The sequence below is a fragment of the Nelumbo nucifera genome, chromosome 2, assembly GCF_055504915.1.
Source record: "Nelumbo nucifera cultivar China Antique chromosome 2, China Antique-T2T, whole genome shotgun sequence".
In the NCBI taxonomy this organism is placed as follows: Eukaryota; Viridiplantae; Streptophyta; class Magnoliopsida; order Proteales; family Nelumbonaceae; genus Nelumbo; species Nelumbo nucifera.
Genome location: NC_142650.1, coordinates 36,175,426 through 36,200,578, shown reverse-complemented (window position 1 = coordinate 36,200,578; position 25,153 = coordinate 36,175,426). Strand labels below are relative to the sequence as shown.

At 37.4% G+C, this 25,153-nt stretch overlaps 1 protein-coding gene across 3 annotated transcripts in view; it reads left to right on the top strand.

Annotated features, from left to right (window-relative positions):
• Positions 1 to 20,765, top strand: part of LOC104612355 (WD repeat protein) — a 30,688-nt gene extending 9,923 nt beyond the window's left edge. Inside the window, exons 6-7 of one of the 3 annotated variants that reach the window (XM_010279743.3) lie at positions 8,951 to 9,115; positions 20,371 to 20,765. In XM_010279743.3, the coding sequence (XP_010278045.1) occupies positions 8,951 to 9,115; positions 20,371 to 20,522 (317 nt within the window). In that variant the 3' untranslated portion in view covers positions 20,523 to 20,765. Of the gene's footprint in view, positions 1 to 8,950; positions 9,116 to 20,370 lie in introns of those variants that run through there. The other 2 variants (XM_010279744.3, XM_088899393.1) reach the window with 2 other exon arrangements.
• Positions 20,766 to 25,153: the final 4,388 nt, after the last annotated feature.

The window sequence follows — 25,153 nt, the reverse complement described above, 5'->3', positions numbered from 1 at the left end:
TAATTGTAATTCCATCTTTACCTTCAAAATTTTCAAGTTCGATCTTAAGCAACATCTCGAGATTAGAATTTTGTAGACTTTAATTTGAAATAATGAAGCTACAAACTCCACTTTCTCATCCAAAAAATTGAGAAGCACTTTGTTTTCATCAAAAGGAGTCATCATTAAGGCTTCTCTCAATCTCAACAATTTGTTAACAACCTCTCACCCAAGGTTCAAAGTATTGATACACCCGATATGCATGGACAAGTGCATTGAGTTTTTTGCTACTTGGTAACATTTTTGTAAGTTTTTTTTTTTTTTGAAATTGCTTTATTGAAGAGCTCTTGATACAATTAGACCTATTCATGGGCCGGGTAGCCTGACGGGCCAGCTCGACCCGACCCAATATTTTTCGGTTTTGGACAAATTTCAGGCTTGCGGGCTTGGGCTCGGGCTTTAAATATTAGGCCCAACTATTTTTCGGCCGGGCTTGGGCTTTGTCAAATAAGCCCGGCCTAGGTCCAAGCCTGGCCCGGGCCCGAGCCCGAGCCCGACCCGATAGTATTACATATAATAGAAATATACATTATTTATATATAATATGTATTTATTTATAAAGTTATTATCAAATATTAATTTACTATTTAGGAAATATGAATTAATTTATTAAATTATTACCAAATTAATATAATTGTTTGCTGGAACACAGTTGCCGAAGAAGAAGAGGAGAAAGTTTGAGAATGGTGGCTCAAAACCTTTCAGCCGACCCTACTATCTTATATATATGTTTATCACATAGTGTTACATGAATGGACTAGAATGCCCCTGATTAGTGATGGGACACCTAGACAAATAAAACATTAAACAAGTTTAGGCCCAATAACTAAGGCCAATAACTAATGACTTAAGATCCAACAATGACTAACATATACTTTAAATCAGCCGAACCAACACTCCCTCTCAAGCTAAGCATGGATGTCAGTCATGTTTAGCTTGCCAAGTAAGTCCAAGAATTTCGTTGAAGCTAGCCCTTTTGTTAGCACATCTGCAATCTGCATCTCGGAAGGTGTATAAGGAATGCAGAGTTCCCCTGAGACTATTCTTTCTCTAACGAAGTGTTAGTCAATCTCAATGTTTCGTCCTATCATGTTGCATTGGGTTATTTGCAATGTTGATGGCAGCCTTGTTGTCACAGTACAACCTGAGAGGACACTCGATCTTTATCCCGAGTTCACTAACAAGGGTCCTAAGCCACAGAAGTTCAGCAACACCATGAGTCATAGCTCGATATTCAGCCTCTGCACTTGATCTAGCAACCACATTCTGCTTTTTACTCCGCCATGTAACCAGATTCCCTCCAACAAACGTGCAATACCAAGAAGTTGACTTCCTATCCCCAACAGAACCGGCCCAATCTGCATCAGTATGCGCTTCAATTTCAATTTTATTGTGTTTTCTGAACAGAATTCCTTTTCTTGGGCAAGTCTTCAAGTACCTAAGAATCCTTTCCACTGCTCTCATATGAGGGATCTTTGGAGAGTGCATGAACTGGCTGACAACATGTACAGCATAAGCAATATCTGGTCGAGTGAGAGACAAATATATCAACTTCCCTACCAGCTTTTGGTATGTCTCTTTATGAAGGTAGTTCTCTCCTACTGATTCCTGTAGACCATGGTTTTGTTCTATTGGAGTATCTGTTGGCCTACACCCCATTATGCCTGTCTCTTCTAGGAGGTCAAGAACATACTTCTGCTGACATATATAGATGCCCTCTTTTGACCTAGCAACTTCAATCCCAAGGAAGTATCTCAGATGACCCAAGTCTTTGATCTCAAACTCAGAAGCCAAGAACTCCTTTAATCTTTTTATCTCTTCCAGATCATCCCCAGTAATCACCATATCGTCCACATAGACAATGAGTGCTGTAAGTTTGCTATTTTGTTTCCTTATGAACAAGGTATGATCTGCTCCACTTTGAGTGTACTCCACTTTCTTAATGGCCCCACAAAGCTTCTCAAACCAAGCCCGAGGAGACTGCTTAAGACCATATAATGCTTTCCTCAGTTTACACACTTTCCTATCAAAAACATAGCCTGGTGGAGGATCCATGAATACCTCTTCATGTAGATCACCATTTAGGAAAGCATTCTTCACATCCAGCTGATGTAGCTCCCATGAAAAGTTTGCAGCTAACGACAATAAAACCCGGATTGTGTTGAGCTTCGCTACTAGAGCAAAGGTTTCTTTGTAGTCAATCCCTTCCTTTTGAATAAACCCTTTTGCCACAAGTCTGGCCTTGCACCTTTCAATGGACCCGTCCTCCCTATGCTTTACAGTGAAGACCCACTTGCATCCGACAGTGCTCTTCTCTTCTGGTAGATCCACTAATTCCCAAGTCCTTGCTTTCATTAAGGCTTTCATTTCTTCATTCATAGCCTCTTTCCATCTTGGGTTAGACATTGCCTCTGAGTACCTAGTAGGGACATGCACGGAGGAGAGAGCAGACACAGAGGAATAATAACGAGGAGATAAACGTGAGTAAGAAACAAAATCAGCAATGGGGTGTCGAATAGTACAAGAACGGGTAGACTTACGAAGAGCAATAGGAAGATCCAAATCAGAAGTATGTGTGATAAGATTGCCTGGAGTTGCTGAGGCAGGTTGATCCGAGTCCGATTGGTTGCTGCCATGAGTTAGAGGGCCCTTTTTCCTTCTGTTGTAGGTGATTCTTATATCTTTTTGTTGCTTACTGGAGTCCTCGGGAACATCTGCAGCATCAAGAGTGGTAACAGGCACAATGGGAGCCTCGTTAGGTTCACCCGGGATGCTACAACTAGGAGGATTAGGTGGAGAAGATGGAAGGTCCGAGGCAGAAAGAGGCACAAAAAAGGAGGGGGAAGAAGAATCCTCTTCCATCCCACTAGTCTCCCCCTGAAGAGGATTCTGGGAAGAATGAAAATAGGATTGAGACTCAAAAAGTACCACATCTTTTGTGACATATTTCTTCTTGGTGACGGGATCATAACACTTGTAACCTAGTGTTATGATCGAAGAAGAAGAGAAGAAGAAGAGGAGAAAGTTTGAGAATGGTGGCTCAAAACCTTTCAGCCGACCCTACTATCTTATATATATGTTTATCACATAGTGTTACATGAATGGACTAGAATGCCCCTGATTAGTGATGGGACACCTAGACAAATAAAACATTAAACAAGTTTAGGCCCAATAACTAATGACTTAAGACCCAGCAATGACTAACATATACATTAAATCAGCCGAACCAACAATAATATTAGTTTATTAAATTACACAAAAAATTGGACATTTTATGTGCAGATTGGGCTTCAGGCCTTATATAAGGGCCGGACTAGGGCTCAAGATCTCGGCCCGAAGGTTGGGCTGGGATCGAGCTTGGGCCTGGACATTTCCTGTTGATAAAAAGGCAAAGCCCGGTCCGTAACAGGTCTAGATACAATACAATATGCCCTATGCAGGGTGCGTTGTATCAAAATTTTGAACCTTGCTCTCACCAACAGTAAACCGGTCTTCTATCTTCTCCTTTGCCGAAATTACTAGTGAAATTTCCCAATGTTCTTTTCCTTTATTGAATGCCATTTGCATAACTCCAAGATGACTTGCCATTAGTATCTTTTCCTTTTTCCCTTGAATCAACATTGTGGCACTTTTTTTTTTTTGATTGGGAATGGTAACTTCATTAATCAATTAAGTTATATTAAGTACAACTGTCAGCCCCTGAACAGGGCTAGTCCATTAGCTGATCTTCCAGTCCACTTGACAGAAGCCCCAATCTCCTTTATTATGTTGGTAATCTCCCTGATAGCATGTCTATAAATCTAAGCTCCCAAGCTATCCAATTTCGACCAATCAATGAGCATTTTAGAGTCTCCTATCTCTATTTGGTTTACTCCCCATCTGTTTGGCAAATCTTACACCTTGAAGCAATAGCCATTACCTCCATCCTCAAAGAGTCTCCTACTCCTATAGGCCCTGAAAACATAGCGACAATTTTACGATCTCCATCTCTAAATACTCCCCCAATTCTTGACAGTCCTGGGTTGCCTCTAGTTTTCCCTTCAAAGTTATAGCTTCATTCTGTATTGTGTTGGTGGGAACCATAATTCCTTGCACTTTAGGCCTAAAGGAAGATGTAGCTGCAATCTCTCTCCAGTTTCTGTGAATGTCCTCAGCTGAGAAATCCTTAAACATTCTGTTTTTTGTCATGGCATTTTTCTTAATTCAGTTTTTTTGCCCAACATTGATCTCAGCCTACCCTTAGGAAAACAAACTAATTACCTCTTCCCAACCCAAAAATGTTCCAAAAGGACAATGGCATTGCTCTTTCTTTCGGCAATATATTTTCTTTCGTCAATTTCTTTCACTGCCTTTCATTCACCAACCTTTTTGGACAAAATCATACCCTCATAAAAATCTTTGAATCAACATATTGCATCTCCCACTAATAGCATTAATGCTGCCTTAAACTATCTAATCTTTACTGCAGGTCTCCCACTGATTCTGGTTTCCTTGAGCAGGAAACTCTTTGCTTTAATCTTCAATCTCTTGCACCAACTTTCAAATCCTGTGCTTCAACCCCAGTGCTGCTCAGCTCAACTTCACATGGAATTTTAAACATTCAATGAACTCCCATGTTCAAATCTTCAAATGTTCCCTCCAACTCAACAATTACATCATCAACTTTCACAAGAGCTCATTCAAGCAATGTAAAATTTTCAATGTATTTATTTTTCTCCTAATTGCATTAATTCAGGTAGCTATTGTTAAACATCTTTTGGACTTGATGGCTTTACTCAAGAGGGGAGGTGAATTGGGTATAACTGAAAACTTCCCCCAAAAATCAAAGTCTTCTTGAAGAGATTGAAACTAAATCCTGCAGAATGAAGGTGGGGTGTGTCCAAGTCTAGAAGATGCAGTTATATAAGATGATTCAACAAGTAAACTAAATAACTGCAGTAGTTAATTTCATAAACAAAGTAATGCAGTTAACAAATGTATATAAGAGGGTAAAGTAACTGTAGAAACTTAAAGCAAGAACAAAATAAAGAAATAAGGAAAGAATAATAGACAAATGTCGTTCAGTCTGTAAAATCAGAATAGAAATCTGAAAAATAAACAGAAATGAAGAAGAGAAGAGAAATAGTAGAAGAGGAAGAAGGAAGAATGAAGAAGGGAGAAGGAGAAGAGAGTTTGATCTGATCTCTCTCCATTCTCCTAATCCGTTTCATTAAACTAATAATTATGAATCAATTACAATATTGCCCTTAATGGGGCGGCCAGCTCCTAAACATAACTTAAAAGAAACAAAAAAGATGGTTAACATGCCCAGATGGACAAGGCCCATTAACACTAACATAACATATAAAAGAAAAAGAAATAAGATAAAGCACCAGGGCCTATCTAGCCTAGTTTCTCTACACTCCCCGTCAAGCTGAGCATAGATGTCAATTATACCCAACTTGCTTGTGTAATGTATTAGTTTCCCTTTTGGAGCACCCTTTGTCAAGACATCAACCAACTGTTCTTCAGAGGCAATAAATGGCAAGCAAACTTCCCCTGAATCAACTCTTTCCCGTATAAAATGTCTATCAACCTCTATGTGCTTTGTTCTATCATGCTGGGCAGGAATATGTGCAATGTTAATAGCTGCTTGGTTGACACAATATAGCATCATTGGCTTCTCATAGTCAATACCAAATTCTCCCAAAAGGGATCTAAGCAGCAATAGTTCTGAAACTCCATAGGCCATTGTCATGTACTTTGCCTCAGCTAAGGATCTGGTCATTACAGATTGTTTCTTACTCCATGAAACAATGTTCCCTACCACCATAGTACAATATCTCGAGGTAGACCTCCTATCATCAATACATCCAATCCAATCTGCAGCAGTGTATGCTTCTAGTTTCACGTGCCCATGCTTAGCAAAAAGAACGCCCTTCCCTAGAATGCCTTTCAAATAACACAAAATTCTCTTAGTAGTTGCAATATGTGTGTCTCTAGGAGAATGCATGAACTAATTAATGACACTAACTACATAGGAAATATCCGGCCGAGTCATACAAAGATACAACAACTTCGCAAGCATTTTCCAGAACACTCCCCTATTAGGCAAAGCTCACCATTAGTAGCCGAGAGTTTGTGATTCAAATCTATATGTGTGGAGGACAGTTTAGCACCAAGTTTTCTAGTCTCAACAAGGAGGTCAAGGACATACTTGCGTTGAGAAATGAAAATACCTTCTTTAGACCGAGCAACTTCAATTCCTAAAAATCTGAGTTCCCCTAAGTCTTTGATCTCAAATTCAGAGTTAAGAAACTTCTTAAGGCTAAGCACTTCTTGTGTATCACCACCAGTAACCATAGTGTCATCAACATAGGGTATGATAAGACTGAGTCTGTGTGTATCCAAAAGCAACAAGAGCAACTCAGGATCTTTCAAACCAAGCCCTAGGAGGTTGTTTGAGGCCATACAAGGACTTCTTCAATTTACACACCTTCCCCTTCATTTCCTTCCTATACACACTGGAGGTAAAGACATGTACAACTCTTTATGCAAATCTCCATTCAAGAAGGCATTTTTAACATCAAATTGATGGATTGCCCAGTTAAAACTAGCAACCAATGATAACAAAGCCCGAACAAATGCCATTTCAGCTACAGGAGCAAAGGTCTCTAAGACACTACAAACAACTCCTTTGGATTCTCCCCCTAAGGAGAAATTCCAAAGAAAGGAATAGACTCTGCAAACGTGACATCCCTAGGCACAAAGTGGGTGCCACGCACTGGATCATAATAACAATATCCCTTCTGTGTGGGGGCATATCCAAGAAAAATACACTTGTGAGCTTTAGGCTCAAATTTGTGCCTTTGGTGGCTATAAACATGCACATAGCAAGTACATCCAAAAACCCGAAGAGGAAAGAGAAGAGATCCTTATCAGGATAAAGGAGGCTAAAGGGGGTCTTGAAACCCAAAACTTGGGAGGACATATGGTTTATCAAATATGTAGCTGTAAGGACAACATCTCCCCAAAATTTAATAGGAACATGGGAAGCAAAGAGAAGGACATACGGTTTATCAGGTGTATTGTATCGTATTGGTGGCTTAACGATACACCCCTATAGGGGTTGTATTGGGGTCTGACCTGGTTCAGGGGGTAGACCAGCCTTAAACTGACCCCTCTGAACCAGTTTCAAAGAAAAAAAAGACCAGGAGAGCAAGCTTCGATATGCGTATCGGCCTGTATCAATATTTTAAACCTTGTATGGGATTAAGAGAGAAAAGAAAAAGAAAAGAGTTGCTTTGATAACAAGATGTGATTCAGTCCTGTAAAATTGGAATAGAAATCTGAAAAATAAACAGAATTAGAGCAGAGAAGAGAAACAGTAGAAGAGGAAGAAGGAGAAGGAGAAGAGAGTTCATCTGATCTCTCTCCATTCTGCTAATCTGTTTTATTAAACTAATAATTATGAATCAATTACAATATTGCCCTTAATGGGGCGGCCAGCTCTTAAACATAACTTGAAAGAAACAAAAAAGATGGTTAAAAGGCCCACATGGACAAGGCCCATTAACAGTAACATAACATATAAAAGAAAAAGAAATAAGATAGAGCACTAGGGCCCATCTGGCTCAGTTTCTCTACATCATGGAAGGTAGATTTTGGTGGCTAATGAAATTATGGACCCAAGGGTGAGAAGTAGAGAGGTTGAGGTGCTGTTTAAGGGGGATCTTGAGAAACAGTATGACCACGTCAACTGGGGCTTTCTTGATTATATGTTGAAAAGACTTAATTTTGGGCCTAACACCTAAATGGTGGAATTGGATGCTTGGACAAAAGTGTATCCCTTCCATAGGTTTCTCAACTTTGATTACTGGTACAGCACAAGGGAGATTCTTCAGCTCAAGTGGTATTAGATAAGGGATCCCTTATCTGTTCTCTTTATTTGTGTAATTGGTGCTCTTAGCAGGATGGTTCATAGAACTGTTGATGGGGGCTTCAGTGAGGGCTTTAGAGTTGGAAAAGAGAGGAAATGGCTCTCTTACAGTTTGTTGGTGATAATTTTTCTTCTTTAAGGCATCTCAAGAGTAGTTGGAATATCTCAGTTTTATTATGAAATGGTTTGGGGTGCAAGGCAGGGAAGGTGCATCTCTAAATCAGTTTGGGACCCTATAATGGAAATGATTGATGGAAGACTTGCAGGATGGAAGGCAAAATATTTGTCTAAAGGTGGTAATGTGACCCTTATTAAGAGTGTTTTAGGCTCTCTCCCTACTTCTATGATGCCTCTCTTTGCTATCCCTGCTAATTTGGCTGTGGTGATGTAAAAAAGAATGAGACTTCCTTTGGAAAGGATGGAAAGATGACCTCCACCCTTAAGTGAGTTGGAACAAGGTCATCATCATCATCATCATCAGCAGCATCTAAGCCTTATCCCAACTATATGGGGTTGGCTACATGAATCTTGTTTCACCATGCTGTTCTGTTTAATGCTATGTCCTTTGTTAAATTGGAGCTAGAACAAGGTGTGCTTCTCTAAAACCTTTCAATGTGGCACTTCTTGGGAAGTGGTTCTGGAGATATAATGAGGATCCAGATAGCTTGTGGAGACAGATCATTAATATGAAGTATGCTACAGGTGATAGAATTTGGCATCTGAGAGAATGCTTATTTTTGTGCTCTTTGGAAATGGAGCTCTGGTGAAAATGGAGCCTAGCTTTAGTCCCATTCTGCTAGATGATCTACTCCTCCCATTGCTTGAAGAAAAGCTATTGAGCTTATTAATTATTTTAAATGAAATTCTCATTTGTTGTTTTGTGTGGCATATTACTTGCTTTATCCTGATTGCATCTCTATACAGTTAATGTTGTCATCTACACATCGTTTTGTTTGTAAAATAGCTCAGCTAATCAACATTATGTATATTCAGGTGGATCTGTTTTAGCAGGAGTATCAAATTCTTTTTGTCCATTATACTTCACTGTGACACAGCTTAATGAAATAATGTCAACTGAACAGCCATGTGATCTAGCATATGAATTTGGGGATGGACTTCTAGATCTCCATGACTACCCCCTGGGCTTTCCAAAACCAGGTATTTTATCTACTTTGTGATTCAAGTTTCATTTGAAAGGGATATGGACAGGCTGATTATTTTACATTACGGTCTTGCACTGACATTTCATTATGGTAGTTTTCTATATATTTGAAGGATTACTTATTGTTTTATTTCAATTTGGATTATTGTAAATGAATACTATTTTGATTAGTGCTATTATTCTATATTCAATTGTATACATTATTTTCCATGCTGATGAACTATTTCCATTTTTATTTTTTTGGTAAGGACTGGTGAAACTATTTCAGACTAATAAAATTTTGTCTTACAGAATGCTTGATGAATCAAGCATTTGAAATTGTTTGCATGTTACATTCTTATTATTTGACAAGTTCCTTCCACTTCCATTTTCTTTGCCTTATTAGGTGCAAGTGTTGAACTTAACATATAGTGGAGACCACAATACTGGGCTAGTCTTAACCCCTGCAGAAAGGGGCCTCCAAGCGATGTTCCTTGAGCTAGACAAATAGGGCAATGGTCCAAAGTAACTCTAACCAATGCTTTGGAAAAAAGATCCACCTACATAATCTCCCAATCCATCGAAAAAAGGAACCTATCTAGCTTAGAGCAAACTAGGGAAGACTGGAATTTTGACCAAGTGTAATTAGCTTGCAGCAAGGGAAACTCCTTCGGTTCAAAGAGGTCCACAAATTCATTAAACTTCCTCATGCTAGTGGTTACTCTCTAGATTGGATTATTTGTCTGTGGAGAGAATTTTATTACATTGAAATCACCACCTAGACATCACGAACCCTCCCAAAGGCCTCTAATTGCACTTAGCTCTTCCCACAACTGAATCCTGTCTCTGTAAGAGTTTGGGCCGTACACATTTTTCAAAGTCCATTCCTTGCCATATGTCAGTCTTCTAAATTTGATTGACACTGAGAGTTGAGCTATTAGTTCCTCTAACCCTTCTAGTTCCTCATTTTTTCCAAATTGTAAGAATTCCTCTTGAATCTCCCCAAGAGGGAGCATAAGCCCAGCTCAGACCCCTTGTACCCCAAATACTCCTAATCCATATTCTGTCCAGTTCTTGAATTTTTGTTTCTTGCAAAAACCACATCTGGTTTCTCCTTTTTAAGAGCCTCTCTTATTAGTCTTCTTTTTTTCGTGCTCCCTAACCCTCTCAAGTTCCAGCTTAGAAGTTAGAATCTTCATGCCTCCTCTAAAACTGAACCCAAAGAAGAGAGCCTGAACTAACAGCCTTCCCCTCTTCTACCCCTCCTTCTATTCTCTTCCTTATCATAGTCAATCTCACTAACCAGCTTTTCCACTTCACTCTTCTTCCTTCTTCTACTCTTCTTACTATGATCACACACCACATCCTTTTTCTCTTCTTACTATGGTGGTGGTGATAGCATGTTGGTTAAAAAAAAAAGATTTGAGTACTATGGAATGATTTTGGAGAATGTGGATCAAGTTATCTGCTTCAACCTTGTTATCAACAGTGCACTATGGAATGATTTGAGTACTTGAGGCAAACATATTTAATGTCATACTCCAATAGGCTGACTTGGGGTGAATATTTTGCTCTTTTCTATGTATTATACCTCATTGAAACCCACTAGAATATGTAATTTGTATCTATGTATACCTCATTGAAGCCTTATATTTAGTGTTATTGATATATTTTTATGATTTATTGAAGCATCTATAATGTACCCATGTGTATCTTATTTTTTTTCTCTGATTTGTATGTGTATCCGAGGTGTATCTCCAATACCTCTCTTAAAATTGCTCTTCCAACACACTTTGCAATTCTAGATCAAAGATTTGGAACACTTGAAGTATTTCTTGGGAATTAAAGTGGCAATGTCAAAATGGGGCATCTTTTTGTCATAGATGAAATATGTACTTGATTTTTTGGATGATATAGAATTTTTAGGGATAAGCAAGTACTCCTATGGGATCCAACACCAAAGAAAGCAGCCAAACAAGGGATTTCTGTACTAACCCAAAAAGGGAAAATATAAAGAAGTTGTTACTGCAGAGAAAAATAGGAAGAAAGGATCAAAACCTTCCCAATACAAGTCTGATCCTAGATAAAATATAACCAGAGATTAAACTAGGTTTTTGCAACACGAAATCTGAGATTTTATCAAGATCAGATCACCTACCAGAGAGATCAAGAGATGAGAGAAAATCTGGTTGCATGCTCTTCAAAAACACCTGCAGTTTAGGGTTGATCAAAACAGTCCTAGAAGTGTTCTAAAGAGGGACAAAGTATCTCCTTAGACCTGCCTATAAGTTTATCAATTAGCATAGCAGTATGTAACCTCCAATCAAATCACACAAGATTGACCTGCTCTGATACCAAGTTAGAAGCAGCTTGAGAAGAGAAAACGAGAGACACTAAGTTGTACAGGATTGTCTTGATGAATGACATCACCCAAAACAGAATGTCATATATAATTTAAAAAAGAATAAGGACTAATCTGTCCTCTTACAAATAAATACATAGAGATACATCTATGATCTAGTGCATAAAAAGTATGGTACTGTGATATAGTAGTACACCCAGTCTACAATAATGCCATAAATACTCTATAAATGCAAGATCAGTCCATAGAATCTCAACATAATGGCCAGTATTACTAGGGTAAAACACTAATACTAGGCAGGTAAGTGCCCAACCTAGAAGGTCCCTCACCGAATGGATGTTTCTGAGTTCTAACATCATCCGTTCACATGGAAAAAATATGGCAGAAATAGGTCATGCCTTGCTGGAAGCTTCCTACTTGTTTTTATGTCAGAACATGTTTCCTTTTGGATGTCTTTGAAAGGGATAATGAATGCAGGAAACTCCGTACTTGTTTTCCAATCAAAATCCCTTTTGGGATAGGATCAATTGATTGGCCAAACTATATCATACTTTAGAAACAATTCTCCCACAAGTGCAGAAGCTCTCTACGGTGTTCATACCCAAAATCTGGTGTTATCCCTTGATCAACCCGAGTTTTAGGTGATACAACTCCTTCTCTTGGATTCTAGATCAATTGCCCATTCATTCCAATGACTTCAAAAGCTCTGAGAATGAAATTAGGGTTTCTACTGGTTAGGAATTAAGGTTTTGATTAGTTTGGACCTTAACCTTAATGCTAGGGTAATAGTTTCACTTAATTCATCTCATAAAAAAACCTCTCTTGTAAAGGGCAAACCAAAACCCTATACATAATATGCCATCCAATTCCAACTTGGGTATAGATTGATTTGGATTTGAATTGGGATTGGGATTTCTCCCAAATCTCAGTTCAATTCCAAAAAAGGAAACAAATCCAAATTAATTAGGAAATAGTTCAAGATAAAATGGGCAGAGGATAGGTGAATCTCAGTTTGTATGGGACCCGTAGGGTTCTTAGTTCAAACCGACAAACATCTAATTTGAAATTAGGTTGCAATAAAGTCCTACTTAAAGTAAGAGATGATGCTGTAGGCACATAAAAATTTTGTGCCACATGTTAACAACATACCTCTATAAAAAGGCTCTCGTTTACAAGGAAAGGACCTTTTTCCCAACTCACAAGAGTTCTTGGGGAGAACAAAAAGAAAGCTCTAGAGACCTCCATCTATAGAAGACCTCCAAAGTTCTTCACCAACTCAAGAAATGCTTAGTGCTTCACTATAAGAGATCTATACGGTACAACCACTACAAGATTTACAAGTATCTGTTCAAGAAAAAGTTTCATTAACTCTTGGATTGTGCACACTTCCAGATTCATTAGAGAACAAGCTTTCCAAGCCCTTAGATTGAATCTTTAAAGAAAAGAATCAAAGTTTTTCTCATTGTAAAGAGATTAAATCTCAGAGATCTGTCGGGGATAGAATTTGGGAGCTGGTTATGGAACTGCTTAGAATTCAGGTGGAGGAAGAGATGGCTGAACAGATCGAATGGGGTGAGAAGGGTGATACTCATAATCTTATTGTTGAAGAGGAAGTAAAGGGTGATGGTAGATTAAATGCAGAAGCTGGGTCAAAAAAACAAAAGGGGAAAATAAAGAAAAAGGGTCCAAATAGAAAGAAAGAGGGGAAAGAGAAGCTAGAGGAGCCTAGTTCTAAAGGAACTGGTGTAAAAAAGCAGAGAAAGAAAAAATTAAGTGAGGTGGAAAGGCTAAGATGTGAGGTGGATTATGATAAAGGGAGTGTTGCAAAAAAGGAGAAGAAGCGGTGAGTGGTTTATTTGGTTAAAGGGTATTATGTCACAGTCTCCATGAAATTGATTAGCTGGAATGTAAAGGGTTAGGAAGCTCAAGAAAAAGAGGAGTGATTAGGGATTTGTTGCGAAGAGAAAAACCAGATCTTATGTTGATTCAAGAATCTAAATTGTTTGAGATAGATAGGATTTGGGTAAGAAGTATTTGGTTAGCAAGAGACATAAGTCGGGCATACGCACAATCTTGGGGAGCTTCAGGGGGAATTATAACTTTGTGGAAAAATGTAGAGATGGAGTGAAGAAAAAGAGGAGTGATTAGGGATTTGTTGCGAAGAGAAAAACCAGATATTATGTTGATTCAAGAATCTAAATTGTTTGAGATAGATAGGATTTGGGTAAGAAGTATTTGGTCAGCAAGAGACATAAGTTGGGCATACGCACAATCTTGGGGAGCTTCAGGGGGAATTATAACTTTGTGGAAAAATGTAGAGATGGAGTGTACTGAGGAGTTTCTTGGGAGGTATTCAGTGTCCATTAAGTTGAAGAGGATGATGGATGACTAGGACTGGGTTTTAACTAATGTGTATGGACCCACCTCTTATAAGGAAAGGGAGGGACTTTGGGAGGAATTAGCAGCAGTGAGAGGTCTATGGGAGGGACCCTGATGTTTGGGAGGAGATTTTAATGTCATAAGATTTTTGAGTGAATTGAACAACCCAAATCACCGGATTACAATGAGTATGAGGAAGTTTAACCTCTTCATAGAGAGCTTTGAGTTGTGGGATTTACCTATTTAGAGGGCAAGTTATACTGGGTCAAATTTTCAAGAGGTTCCCACTAGCTGTAAGTTAGACAGATTCCTATTCACAACTAGACCTGTTCATGGGCCGGGCCGGGCCGGGTTCGGGCCGGGCTTTCACTTGTCACTAATGAAAATATACTAGGCCCGAGCCTGAGCCCGGCCCTGGTAAAAAGCCCGAAACCCAAGCCCGAGCCCGAAGCCCGACCTAATTGAAAAAAAAAAAACAATTTTCCCTATTCAAATTAGAATTAAAAATTCAAATAGTATTTTTTTTTCTATTTAAATGAACAATGGGCCTACAAGATGGTATTTTTCCCTTTCTTTTATATTTTAAAACACAATTTTACATTCTTAAATCAAAAAATTTATTCAAATGGACATAATCACATAACTAATTTTAAGTTTAATATTAGGTCGGGCCGGGCCGGGCTCGGGCCGGGCTATTTTGACAAAACCCGAGCCTGGCTCGAATTTATTGTGGGCCGGGCTTTTTGGCCTGAATTTAAGCCCGCGGGCCTATAAGCATGTTCAAGCCCGTCCGGGGATCGGGCCGGGCCGGGCCGGCCCTTCGGGCCACCCGACCCATGAACAGGTCTATTCACAACTGACTGGGAAGTGGCTTGGCGGGGCTTAGTAGTTATAGCTCTGCCAAGACCAGTTTCAGACCACTGCCCAATAAGTTTGACCCAAGAGAGATTGGCGGGGTGGCCCCTGCCCTTTTAGATTTGAGAATATGTGGCTTTTGCACCCTGAATTCTTGCCAAAGGTGAAGGAGTGGTGGGAGGAAGATGAAGTGGATTTTAGATGGAAGGGCTATACATTCTATAAGAAATTATTGCAATTGTTGAAAGCAAGAATTAAGTTGTGGAATAAAGAGTAGTTTTGGAAAGATTGAAGAAAGAAAACAGGAAATTCTAAGTAGAATAGAGGAGCTAGATGGTGAGGAAGATAAGAGAAGTTTGAATTCAGAAGAGAGGAGAAAGAGATGGGGATTGAAGAAGGATTTGGAAGACATCCTAAGAAAAGAGGAGGTTACTTGGAGACAAAAATCTAGATGTCAATGGCTTAGGGAAGGGGATGGCGATACCGGTTTTTTCCATATGTTGGCAAATGGGAGAGAGGAAAAACTCAGTGTTGAAATTGGAATGGAATGGGCAAGTATTAACGAGAGATGAGGACATAGCTCAAGCCTTTGTGAATTGTTTCAAAACACTCTATGAGAGTCCAACGAGGTCTGGAGAAAACTTAGAGGACTTGGATTGGAGGGTTGGGAATAGAGAGTTGTTGGACTCCTTGGAAAGGAAATTTGAGGTTCAGGAAGTAAAAAATGCAGTCTTCTCGACGGCGAGATCTAAAGCCCTAGGACCTGATGGTTTTACGATGGCTTTCTATCAAGATTGTTGGGAAATAATTGAGGGTGACTTGATGGAGGTGTTTGATGAGTTCTATGAGAGGGGCAAATTTAACTCAGGTGCAAATGCAACCTTCATTGCTTTGATACCAAAGAAAGTGGATGCAATCTAGCCGAAGGATTTTAGGCCCATAAGTCTGATAGGTAGCATGTACAAAATCATTTCCAAGGTTTTAGCCCTAAGAATAAAATACGTTCTTCCCTCAATGATTTCTCCAAATCAAGGGGCTTTTGTGTTTGGGAGACAAATAATTGATCAAATCCTTATTGCCAATGAATGTGTAGAGGATAGAAGAAGGAAAAAACAAAAGGGATTGGTGTGCAAGTTGGATTTAGAGAAAGCCTATGACATGGTGGATTGGGAGTTTCTGTTGGAGATTTTTAAGTGTAGGGGTTTCGGAGAGAGATGGTGTGAATGGGTGAAGGGCTGCATTACTTCATGTCATTTTTCAATTCTGGTAAATGGAGCAGCAAGAGATTTTTTTTCTGCCAAAAGGGGCCTAAGACAAAGAGATTCTCTATCTCCCTTCCTCTTTACTCTGGTAACTGATGTGTTGAGTGAGTTGATCATAAGGGAAGATGCCAACAATATGATTAGAGGCTGGAGTGTTGGAAGGGATGAAGTAGTGGTTACACATTTACAATTTGCAAATGACATTATTTTGTTTTGTGAAGGGAAAATAGAAGAACTTATGAACCTAAAAAGGATAGTCCATAAATTTGAAAGGATCTCTAACCTAAAGATTAATTGGGGCAAGAGTTGTGTGGCAGGAGTAAATTTAGGGAGTGAAGAGGTGATTCGATTAGCTGGAATATTGGGGTGTGAGGTAGGAGATTGGCCATTACAATATCTGGGACTACCTTTGGGAGGAAATCCTAATATGGATAGTTTTTGGTATCCAATGATTGAGAGATTTACAAAGAGACTTGCGAATTGGAAGAGAAACTACTTTTCTTTGGGAGGTAGGATAACGCTGATAAAGTCAACGTTGGCTAACTTACCAGTGTACTTCCTATCTACCTTTAGGATACCAGTGAAAGTAGCAAACCAGCTAGAGAAGATTATGAGGGACTTCCTTTGGGAACCAGGAGACACCAAAAGAGACCACCTAGTGAAGTGGGAGGTGGTTTCTAGAAGTAGAGATGAAGGGGGACTAGGAATAGGAAATCTTAGGCTAAGAAATACAACATTATTGGGAAATGGTTGTGGAGATTGCCTTTGGAACAGGACAGACTTTGGCATAGAGTGATTATTAGCATTCATGGATTGGCAGACAATGGTTGGGATGCAGGAGTCGACTTTAGGGCTTCCCGGTGCTCTCCCTGGAAAGCTATTCATGGTATTTTACCTTCATTCCTTCCTTATGTCAAATTTGATGCTTGTGCAGGAAATAAGGTCTTGTTTTGGGAAGATGCTTGGGTTGGAGACATTCCCCTTAATGAAAGGTTCCCTTCTATTTATTCACTTTCTGAAAATAAAAGAAAAGTGATCTCTTCAGTTTTTACTGATAACTCTTGGGACTTGGGTTTGAGGAGAGGTCTAAGGGATTTGGAAATGACAATGGTGGATGAATTAATTAACCTTCTAGGGTCAACTTACCTGGATCAATCTTGTGTGGATAGTAGAATTTGGAAACCTTCTCCATCTGGTGTGTTCACTTGCTCTTCCTTTTTTGATATCCTCATTCAATCATCAAACCCTGTAAGGAGCTTTCCTTCAAAGGAGATTTGGTGTCAGCCTGTACCCCCAAAAGTTCGGGCTTTTTGTTGGGAGGTGGTTATCCAAAAAATCAATACTCTATATATGTTGCAAAGAAAAAGGCCAAATGTTTGCCTATCACCCCATGTTTGTAGCCTCTGCTTGGGATCTGGTGAGACGATCACACACCTATTGATTTCTTGTCCATTTGTCTGCTTTATTTGGACTTTGTTCTCTTTTATCTTTGGTTGTAGGTGGACACCTCCCCTAGATGTGGCAAGCCTTTTTGACCCAAGCCTTTTCAGGTAACCGAAGAGGCATGGAAGATTAATGTGGAGAGCCACAAGAGCAGCTATCTTATGGTCAGTTTGGGAAGAAAGGAATAATAGAATCTTTAAAGGCGTGGAGAAATCCAAGGAAGCATTTGTAGAAAGGAAACTTATAATGACACTATTCATTGATTGAAAACTTTGGATTTGTTTAAAGACTTCTCAGCTGAAGACATTTACAGGAATTGGGAAGTGGTGGCTTCTACAACTTCCATGCAGGAATTGTGGTCCCCACCAACACAACAAAGAGTGAAATTGAACTTTGATGGGAGTTCAAGAGGTAACCCGGGCCCTTCAGGTATAGGAGTTTTCAGAGATGAAAATGGCAGAATGGCTTTGTTTTCAGGACCAATAGGAGTGGGGGACTCATTGAGAGCGGAGGTGATGGCCTTGCTTCAAGGTGTAAGATATGCAAAACATTTGGGGTTACACCAAATTGAGATTGAGGGAGACTCTAAATTGTTGATTGAGTGGCTGCAATCTGGTAAGTTGGGAACCTGGATTTATAGACAGTCCACAAGGGAAATCCACAATATAACAAGGGAGATCGGTGCATGCTTCAAATGGACAAGGAGATCAGCTAATGGTTTAGCTGACATGTTGGCTAAACAAGGGACTGTGAGGGAGAGTATGTCCTGGGCAGTTTTGTAAGAAAGGTTACTGGGGGCTCAACACCTACTTAGGGGTTGACAGCTGTACCTAAATCTGGAAAGTTATTTAATGAAGTTACCGTTTCGAATACAAAAAAAAAGATCTGTATCCCATTTTACTTAATATCAAAGAATTGATATTTGTCATCATTTTTCTGTCTTTGGATTTTTAGACAAGAAAATTGTGTTGACAGACATGATGTTGTAGAGTATTGTACTGAGTCCAAGTTGGTTGAGGCCCATTCTAGACTAGACTTTCTTGAGTTAGGCTGTGTCAAGCCCAATCACCCACAGGGCCTAACAATGTTAGTCTGACCTAAATTGTATCCAACAGGTATTATGTCAATCGAATACTTGCATTATGATCCTTCTATTCACAATTCTCAATACTGGGAATAATAGGAAAAGACTTATTCCCTTAAAAACATCTAATGTCTGTCCTTTGCCATTTGGCAATCAAGTTGAAAACTAATATAAGTATTTATATATATTTTGCAAACTATATGACAAAACCATTTTGAAATCACTCGTCAATAGGATTTATTGGGAATCCATTGGAGAAGACATAACAGAGTATTCCCTCCAATGATGTAGTAGATCCTATCACAATGATCATTTTTTTCCTTCTTTTCTTGGATGTATCAACACACCCAGGTATATCTTTCAATTGAGTTTCACTGGTCAACGATGTTAGATACAACCAAGTCAAGAACAAAACAAACATCATTATCAAGTCCGAGGATCATAAGCAACAATACAAATACTCCACAGGTATATCTTTCAATTGAGTTTCACTGGTCAATGATGTTAGATACAACCAAGTCAGGAACAAAACAAACATCATTATCAAGTCCGAGGATCATAAGCAACAATACAAATACTCCACCGACCATGAACTCTAGGAGTCAGCTGAAAGGGATCTAGTTCAATGTTTCATAAAACATCTATGCTCATACCTAGAGTCACAACTCCGATGATAGAGACACATTGTTCCTTCTTACAAGGAAGTATTTGCATGTCAAACTTGTCAGGCTAAACGGCCCTAGGTACAAGGAAGTTTCACATGTCAAATTTGTCAGGCTAAATGGCCCTAGGTCTAGCCACTGGTTGAGAACATTTTAGTTTGCATATTGATTATGTCATGTCTCCAAGTCAATGGTTCAAACCAGTAATTGGCATAACCCTAGAATGCAGATCAAGGGCATTCACAGAAACAAGTACCCATGACCAAGGTTCTAAATATTGATACTGGCATATCGGCCTGTATCGGTGTTTTTTTTTGTGTTTTATTTATTTTTCTCAAAACCGGTTCAGAGCGATCGGTTTAAGTCCTGGCTACCCTCTGAACAATGGCCTGACCCGATACACCCCCTCTAGGGGCGTATTGGGAAGGCCCCGGTTTAATACTTATCGGCTGATACGGGCTGATACGTAACGATATTTTGAACCTTTCCCATGACACATGGTTGTACAAAGGAATATTTTATTCATGATAGAAAAGGTTACAACAATTATTGGATTTCAAAGGCATACACTATGCATCAATCTTCCCTGCTTCACATGTCTACATCTTGATTCACTACCGTTGGGGCTGAATTTCTGGGATAATGTGATAAATTTTGAAGGAAATATGGGCATGTGTAATTTGTCTAGTGCCTCTCCATTCTGGTTCTCACTTGGCTCTAGGTCTTAAGCATGTTGTCTTTGACAATATCATAGGGAGGTCTGTTCCAGTTAGCTTGGACTATCATTGGGTAGTGCTTTTGAGCCTGATGACTTTTAAATTTTCACCATTTGCTCATTCTGCTTTTGATTAGAGCCAATGGCTCTATGCGAAAAGGGAGTTGGACTGATCCTAATCCAAATACTATAATGTTTGTTGAACTTAGAGGTTCAATAAAAATATACATTAGCAGAAAAACATGACTTTTGTTAAATGGGAGAATAAGGTCTTTCAAGAGATTTTTCTTATATCATAATTCATATTAGTACATATACCCGGATCCATAGTTTCTTTCAAAATTGTGGTGTAAAGGATGAGGCTCCTTCATCCATGACAGGGCACTCCCTCTCATTATAGATTATCTTTTATCCTTCCTGTTCTATGCAGTAAAGCAATAAAGCATCTGTTGCTGTACCGCTTGTTGTTTCTAACCACTAATTTATCATTCTTATTTTTCTCATTTTCAGTTAAGCATCTATGGCCTTTCAATGATCATGTTGTTGTGTATGTTCGCCATGTTGGACCTGGAGTGATGGTAGGGCAAGCATGGCAAGAAGGGAAAGTACTGGAGCAAGTGCCTAAAAAATTATGTGGTGAGATTTTAATGGTAAAAAGATGATAAAGTTTTCAGAGGAAGTCCCCGAAAGGAAGCTTTTCCTTATTTAACTCGTTTGTTTGACACATTGTTCAGAGAAGCTGAGTAAAAATCAATTTATGCTGAAATTGCATTAATTAAATGTTCTGTTTGTCACGACTGACTATAGTTTTGTAGTTAAATTGTTCAAATTTGGACTTTTAATATCTGTAAAATAGCTTCATTTGAAAGATTGAATCAAAGGAAAAAAGGAAAGTTCAAATCTAAGGAGATTCATTTGAGAATTTTTATGAAATCTAAAATTACCCAAGAAAGTGTTTCTACAGACAGAACCGTATCCTGGAATTGTAAAATCGGCAGAAGAGATACAGTGAAGAAACACTAGTATTATTTGGGAAATACAAAGGAGTTTTCTTGTTCTTGTTAGTGAGAAGCTACATGCTTACTAATTCTAGTCTTAGGGATGGTACTTGTGATTTGTACAAAGCCACATGATATGATTATCAGCTTTACAGGAATCAGGATGCATTAGAAGTACACATATGTTTGTGTTCAAGAGAATCTGCACTGAAAATCTGGAAACATGCACTCTTCTCTAGGTGCTGACTTCTGACCTGACAGCTTTGGGCAGCAAATATGTTATTTTCATTGAGTGGACTTTTGTATCCAAGACATGCCATATATTTCTCCAGTAATTAGTTTGAAGGTGATGATAGGACATTTCTTTTGACATATAAATCCGTTATTTCATCAGAACATATTTCCTGAATCTTAAGATTTAAATGAACTAGTTTCCGGACCCCATGTGGTGCATGGGTTTTATTTAGAAAATTTGAAGGAGCTTTATAACATTTCTAATTAAATGGTGCTCATCTAAATCAAATTCAAGCATTATTTTTTGGGTTATGTCTAATTTATTAGATCACAATTCAAGTTGCGCTTGAGTGAGGGTGGCTAATTTCCTATGCTCTGGATAAATTTGTATTATTTTTTGTATTTTAATGCTAATTGTTTTTATTAATTTTTAAAATTTATTGGCCTGTAATTATTTTTAGGTAAAATTATAAAAAAAACTCGTATAACAATTCTATAAACCAACCTTGTGTTTTGAAGAAAATGCAAATACCACTTTTTCGATAGCTTTTCAGTAACAAAGATGTTGAAGTTATAAAAACACCCTTTCATTGTTAAGGTGTTACCATACGCAATCTAAAGTTTCAACTTTACCCTCCACTGATTTCTTTTGCCTAACATCTAAACAATAAGAATCTCTACTCTTCTTGGACAAAGTAAGGTATTGGCTGAATTGAAGTAAAAGAAAGAAAATCATTTTTTTATTAAGTTATTTTAGTAATTTGTGTGAATGAAGTTGGTTAAGGGAGAATTTGATATTTAAGAAAAATAATGCATTACATCAACATTTTCTATTTTGAATGCTAATGGAAGGAGAGTATTTGCACATTTTTTCAAAACAATATGGGAGGTTTTTGTTAAGGTTAAAAGTTAAAATATAAGGGAGGTTCATAGGGCTGTTATATTAATTAAACTATATTTAATATTAATAAGCTTTTATTATTTATTATTTTTACTAATCCTTCTTAATTTTTATTATAAAGCTAATAATTGATAGATAATTTTCTAATAGATCTAAATTAATTTTAAATGAATATTACTTTTAATTTATCTTATTACTTTTTATTAATTCATTTATTTTTATTATATTAATAAAAATATTTTTTTCAATAATAATATTGTTAATTTTAATTTTATTTAAGTATTTTAATAAATTATTTTTACTATGGTTAATTAATTTTTAGTATTTTCAAATGAAATATAAATGAATTATAACTTTTATGATGTTTCATTCAATGTTTTCAACTTACCCTTAACTTGAACGGTTAAACCATTCAAATCATCACTTGGCCTTATTTCTAATTCTAGGTTTCTTAAAACCTATTATTTGTCACAATCCATTGATTTGGTCAAAGTAAAACTCTGTTTGACCTAATTGAACCATTTACCCTTTTGACCTTAGTCATCGGATCATAGGTTAAAATATACAATGTATTGAAAACCTTTTGAGGACTTAACTTTGTGCTCATTTGTCTAATTTTGGGGTGATCTTTATTTTTATTTTGGTAACTTTTCATGGTCTTTGCAACTCCATTATACAAAAAAAAATATTTTATGGCCTTTAATTTCAATTTTTGGCTCTTAAATTTATAAATAAATTTAAAACTAAAATAAAAAGTACAAATTAGACCTAAAATTACATACATACACACAAAATGTAATTATACTATATTATATTATACATATACAAATGGATGATGTGTCATGGTTTGACTCGCCTAACCCAAACATTTGACCGTTGACACATAAGCTAGAGGCAAAAACTATTCGTCCCCTAAGTCTTTATAAAACACTGGTTTTATTTGTTGAATAAATTAAATAATATTTATTGTGAAATGCAAGTTACTTGAATTAACTTAAAAATTAATTATCTTTTAAATGAAAATAGATTATTTAACCAAATAATATATAATTGAATATCTCTGTTTCAATATAAGTATTTTTATTAATAATTACAATTTAATATAAATATATTTAGTGTATATAAAATTATAGTTAAATTGAAATATATATATAGATATAAAAATTAAATGAATTTTAGGCAATTTAATAGAGTAAAGAAGGGAGAGAATTAGTGGCATGAGTTATTGAACTAGAGAGTTGATGATATATATATAGCTAGTACACGAAAGTGTATACCATGATTTTTCTGTCTATCAATAACTGCATGCATTGCACGGTGGATGTGAAGAAGTAGGCCATTATCTCGGCAATAATGAGCCAAGCTAGTATTTGCAGTGAATCCCCCCGTTAAGTAGTCGTGCATTATGATAGGAACTCCCAATTCTCTGGCAAATACAGCCCTTTTGATCATTTCTTCACATGTACCATTCAAGTAATGTCCTTTGATTTCGCCTGTTTCGGCTTGTGCTTTGTAAATTGCTTCGGTTGATCGAGTATGATACTAATAGATCTTTACCTCTTATTATAGTGTGTGCTTCCGGAGGAGCGCGCATGTTTGAGCTTGATGCAAATGGCTAAAATATCTTCCGCCTCATATAATTATCAATCAAATAAAAAGTTATTCTATGTATCAATCCTTACATCTCCTACAACCGGTGGGGTGACAGCTAGTTTTGGTATGTTGGGAGATATCATTATTGCCGAACCCAACGCCTACATTGCATTTGCGGGTAAAAGAGTAGTTGAACAAACATTAAAGAATACAATACCTGATAATTCACAAGCGGCTGAGTATTCATTCCATAAGGGCTTATTCGATCCAATCGTACCACGTAATCTGTTAAAAGACGTTCTGAGTGAGTTATACTTGTATAAATCTTTCCATTTTTCAATTCGATCCGATCCATTCGTTCGTAGAGCTATTTACTCGATCGCAGACATTTCTGGAACACCTCTAATAGAGGGACAAATAGTCAATTTTGAAAGAACTTATTGTCAACCTCTTTTAGATATGAATCTATCTGATTCAGAAGGGAAGAACTTGCATCAGTATCTCAATTTCAATTCAAACATGGGTTTGATTCACACTCCATGTTCTGAGAAATATTTACCATCCGAAAAGAGGAAAAAATGGAGTCTTTGTCTAAAGAAATGCGTTGAGAAACGGCAGATGTATAGAACCTTTCAACGAGATAGTGCTTTTTCAAATCTCTCAAAATGGAATCTGTTCCAAACATATATGCCATGGTTCCTTACTTCGACAGGGTGTTTAGCGGAACCTCTTTGTTTAGATTTATTCAATTTAATTTAATAAAAAAAATGTAAACTTTGATGAAATAAATTCAAATTAAATTAAATTTAAATAGAGTAGAGTAGGGTTCTGTTCTATTAGTATAGAAATGATTTGCATGATGTCTCATCTACAGAAATCTATATTCTATTGTGTCATCCAGAAAATCGATTGATTCCCTTGTCTCGGCTGTGCTACCGGAGGCTCTGGGGAAGTCGGAATAGGAGAGCACTTAGATGCTTTCAGCAGTTATCCACTTCGCAGTTGGCTACCCAGCGTTTACCGTGGGCACGATAACTGGTACACCAGAGGTGCGTCCTTCCCGGTCCTCTCAATGCTCTAACGCCGTATATATATATATATACTACTTTAAAAAGCACGAATAGCCTCAAGAAAATTTCTGGAATTTTCTAAGGACAAAATTTACCCCTCTATGTTTAAATTTATGGATAAAAAATGAGGGCAAATAAATTGGTTCTTGATATTAAATGAGTTGAAAAGGAGTAATTTAAAGATATTCAATGCATTCATTTCTCTCTCATTAAATCCAATATTTGAATTATTAACTTGCATTCATGTTCAATGAATCATATATTTAAGTCATTTTTTATTTCTTCTCATCATTAAGTTTTATTAATTAAATTTGTACTTAATAAATTAATATTTCCAATTACATAAAAGCTTATACTCTTAAAATCTACCTAGCAAAAATAGTGTTTTCATCTAGGTGGTGGTAAGAAATTAAATCATTTTGGGTTAAATGGGTTAATCCATGTTGCAACGATTAAATAATAAAATTATAAAATAGATAAAAAAATAGACATTAAAA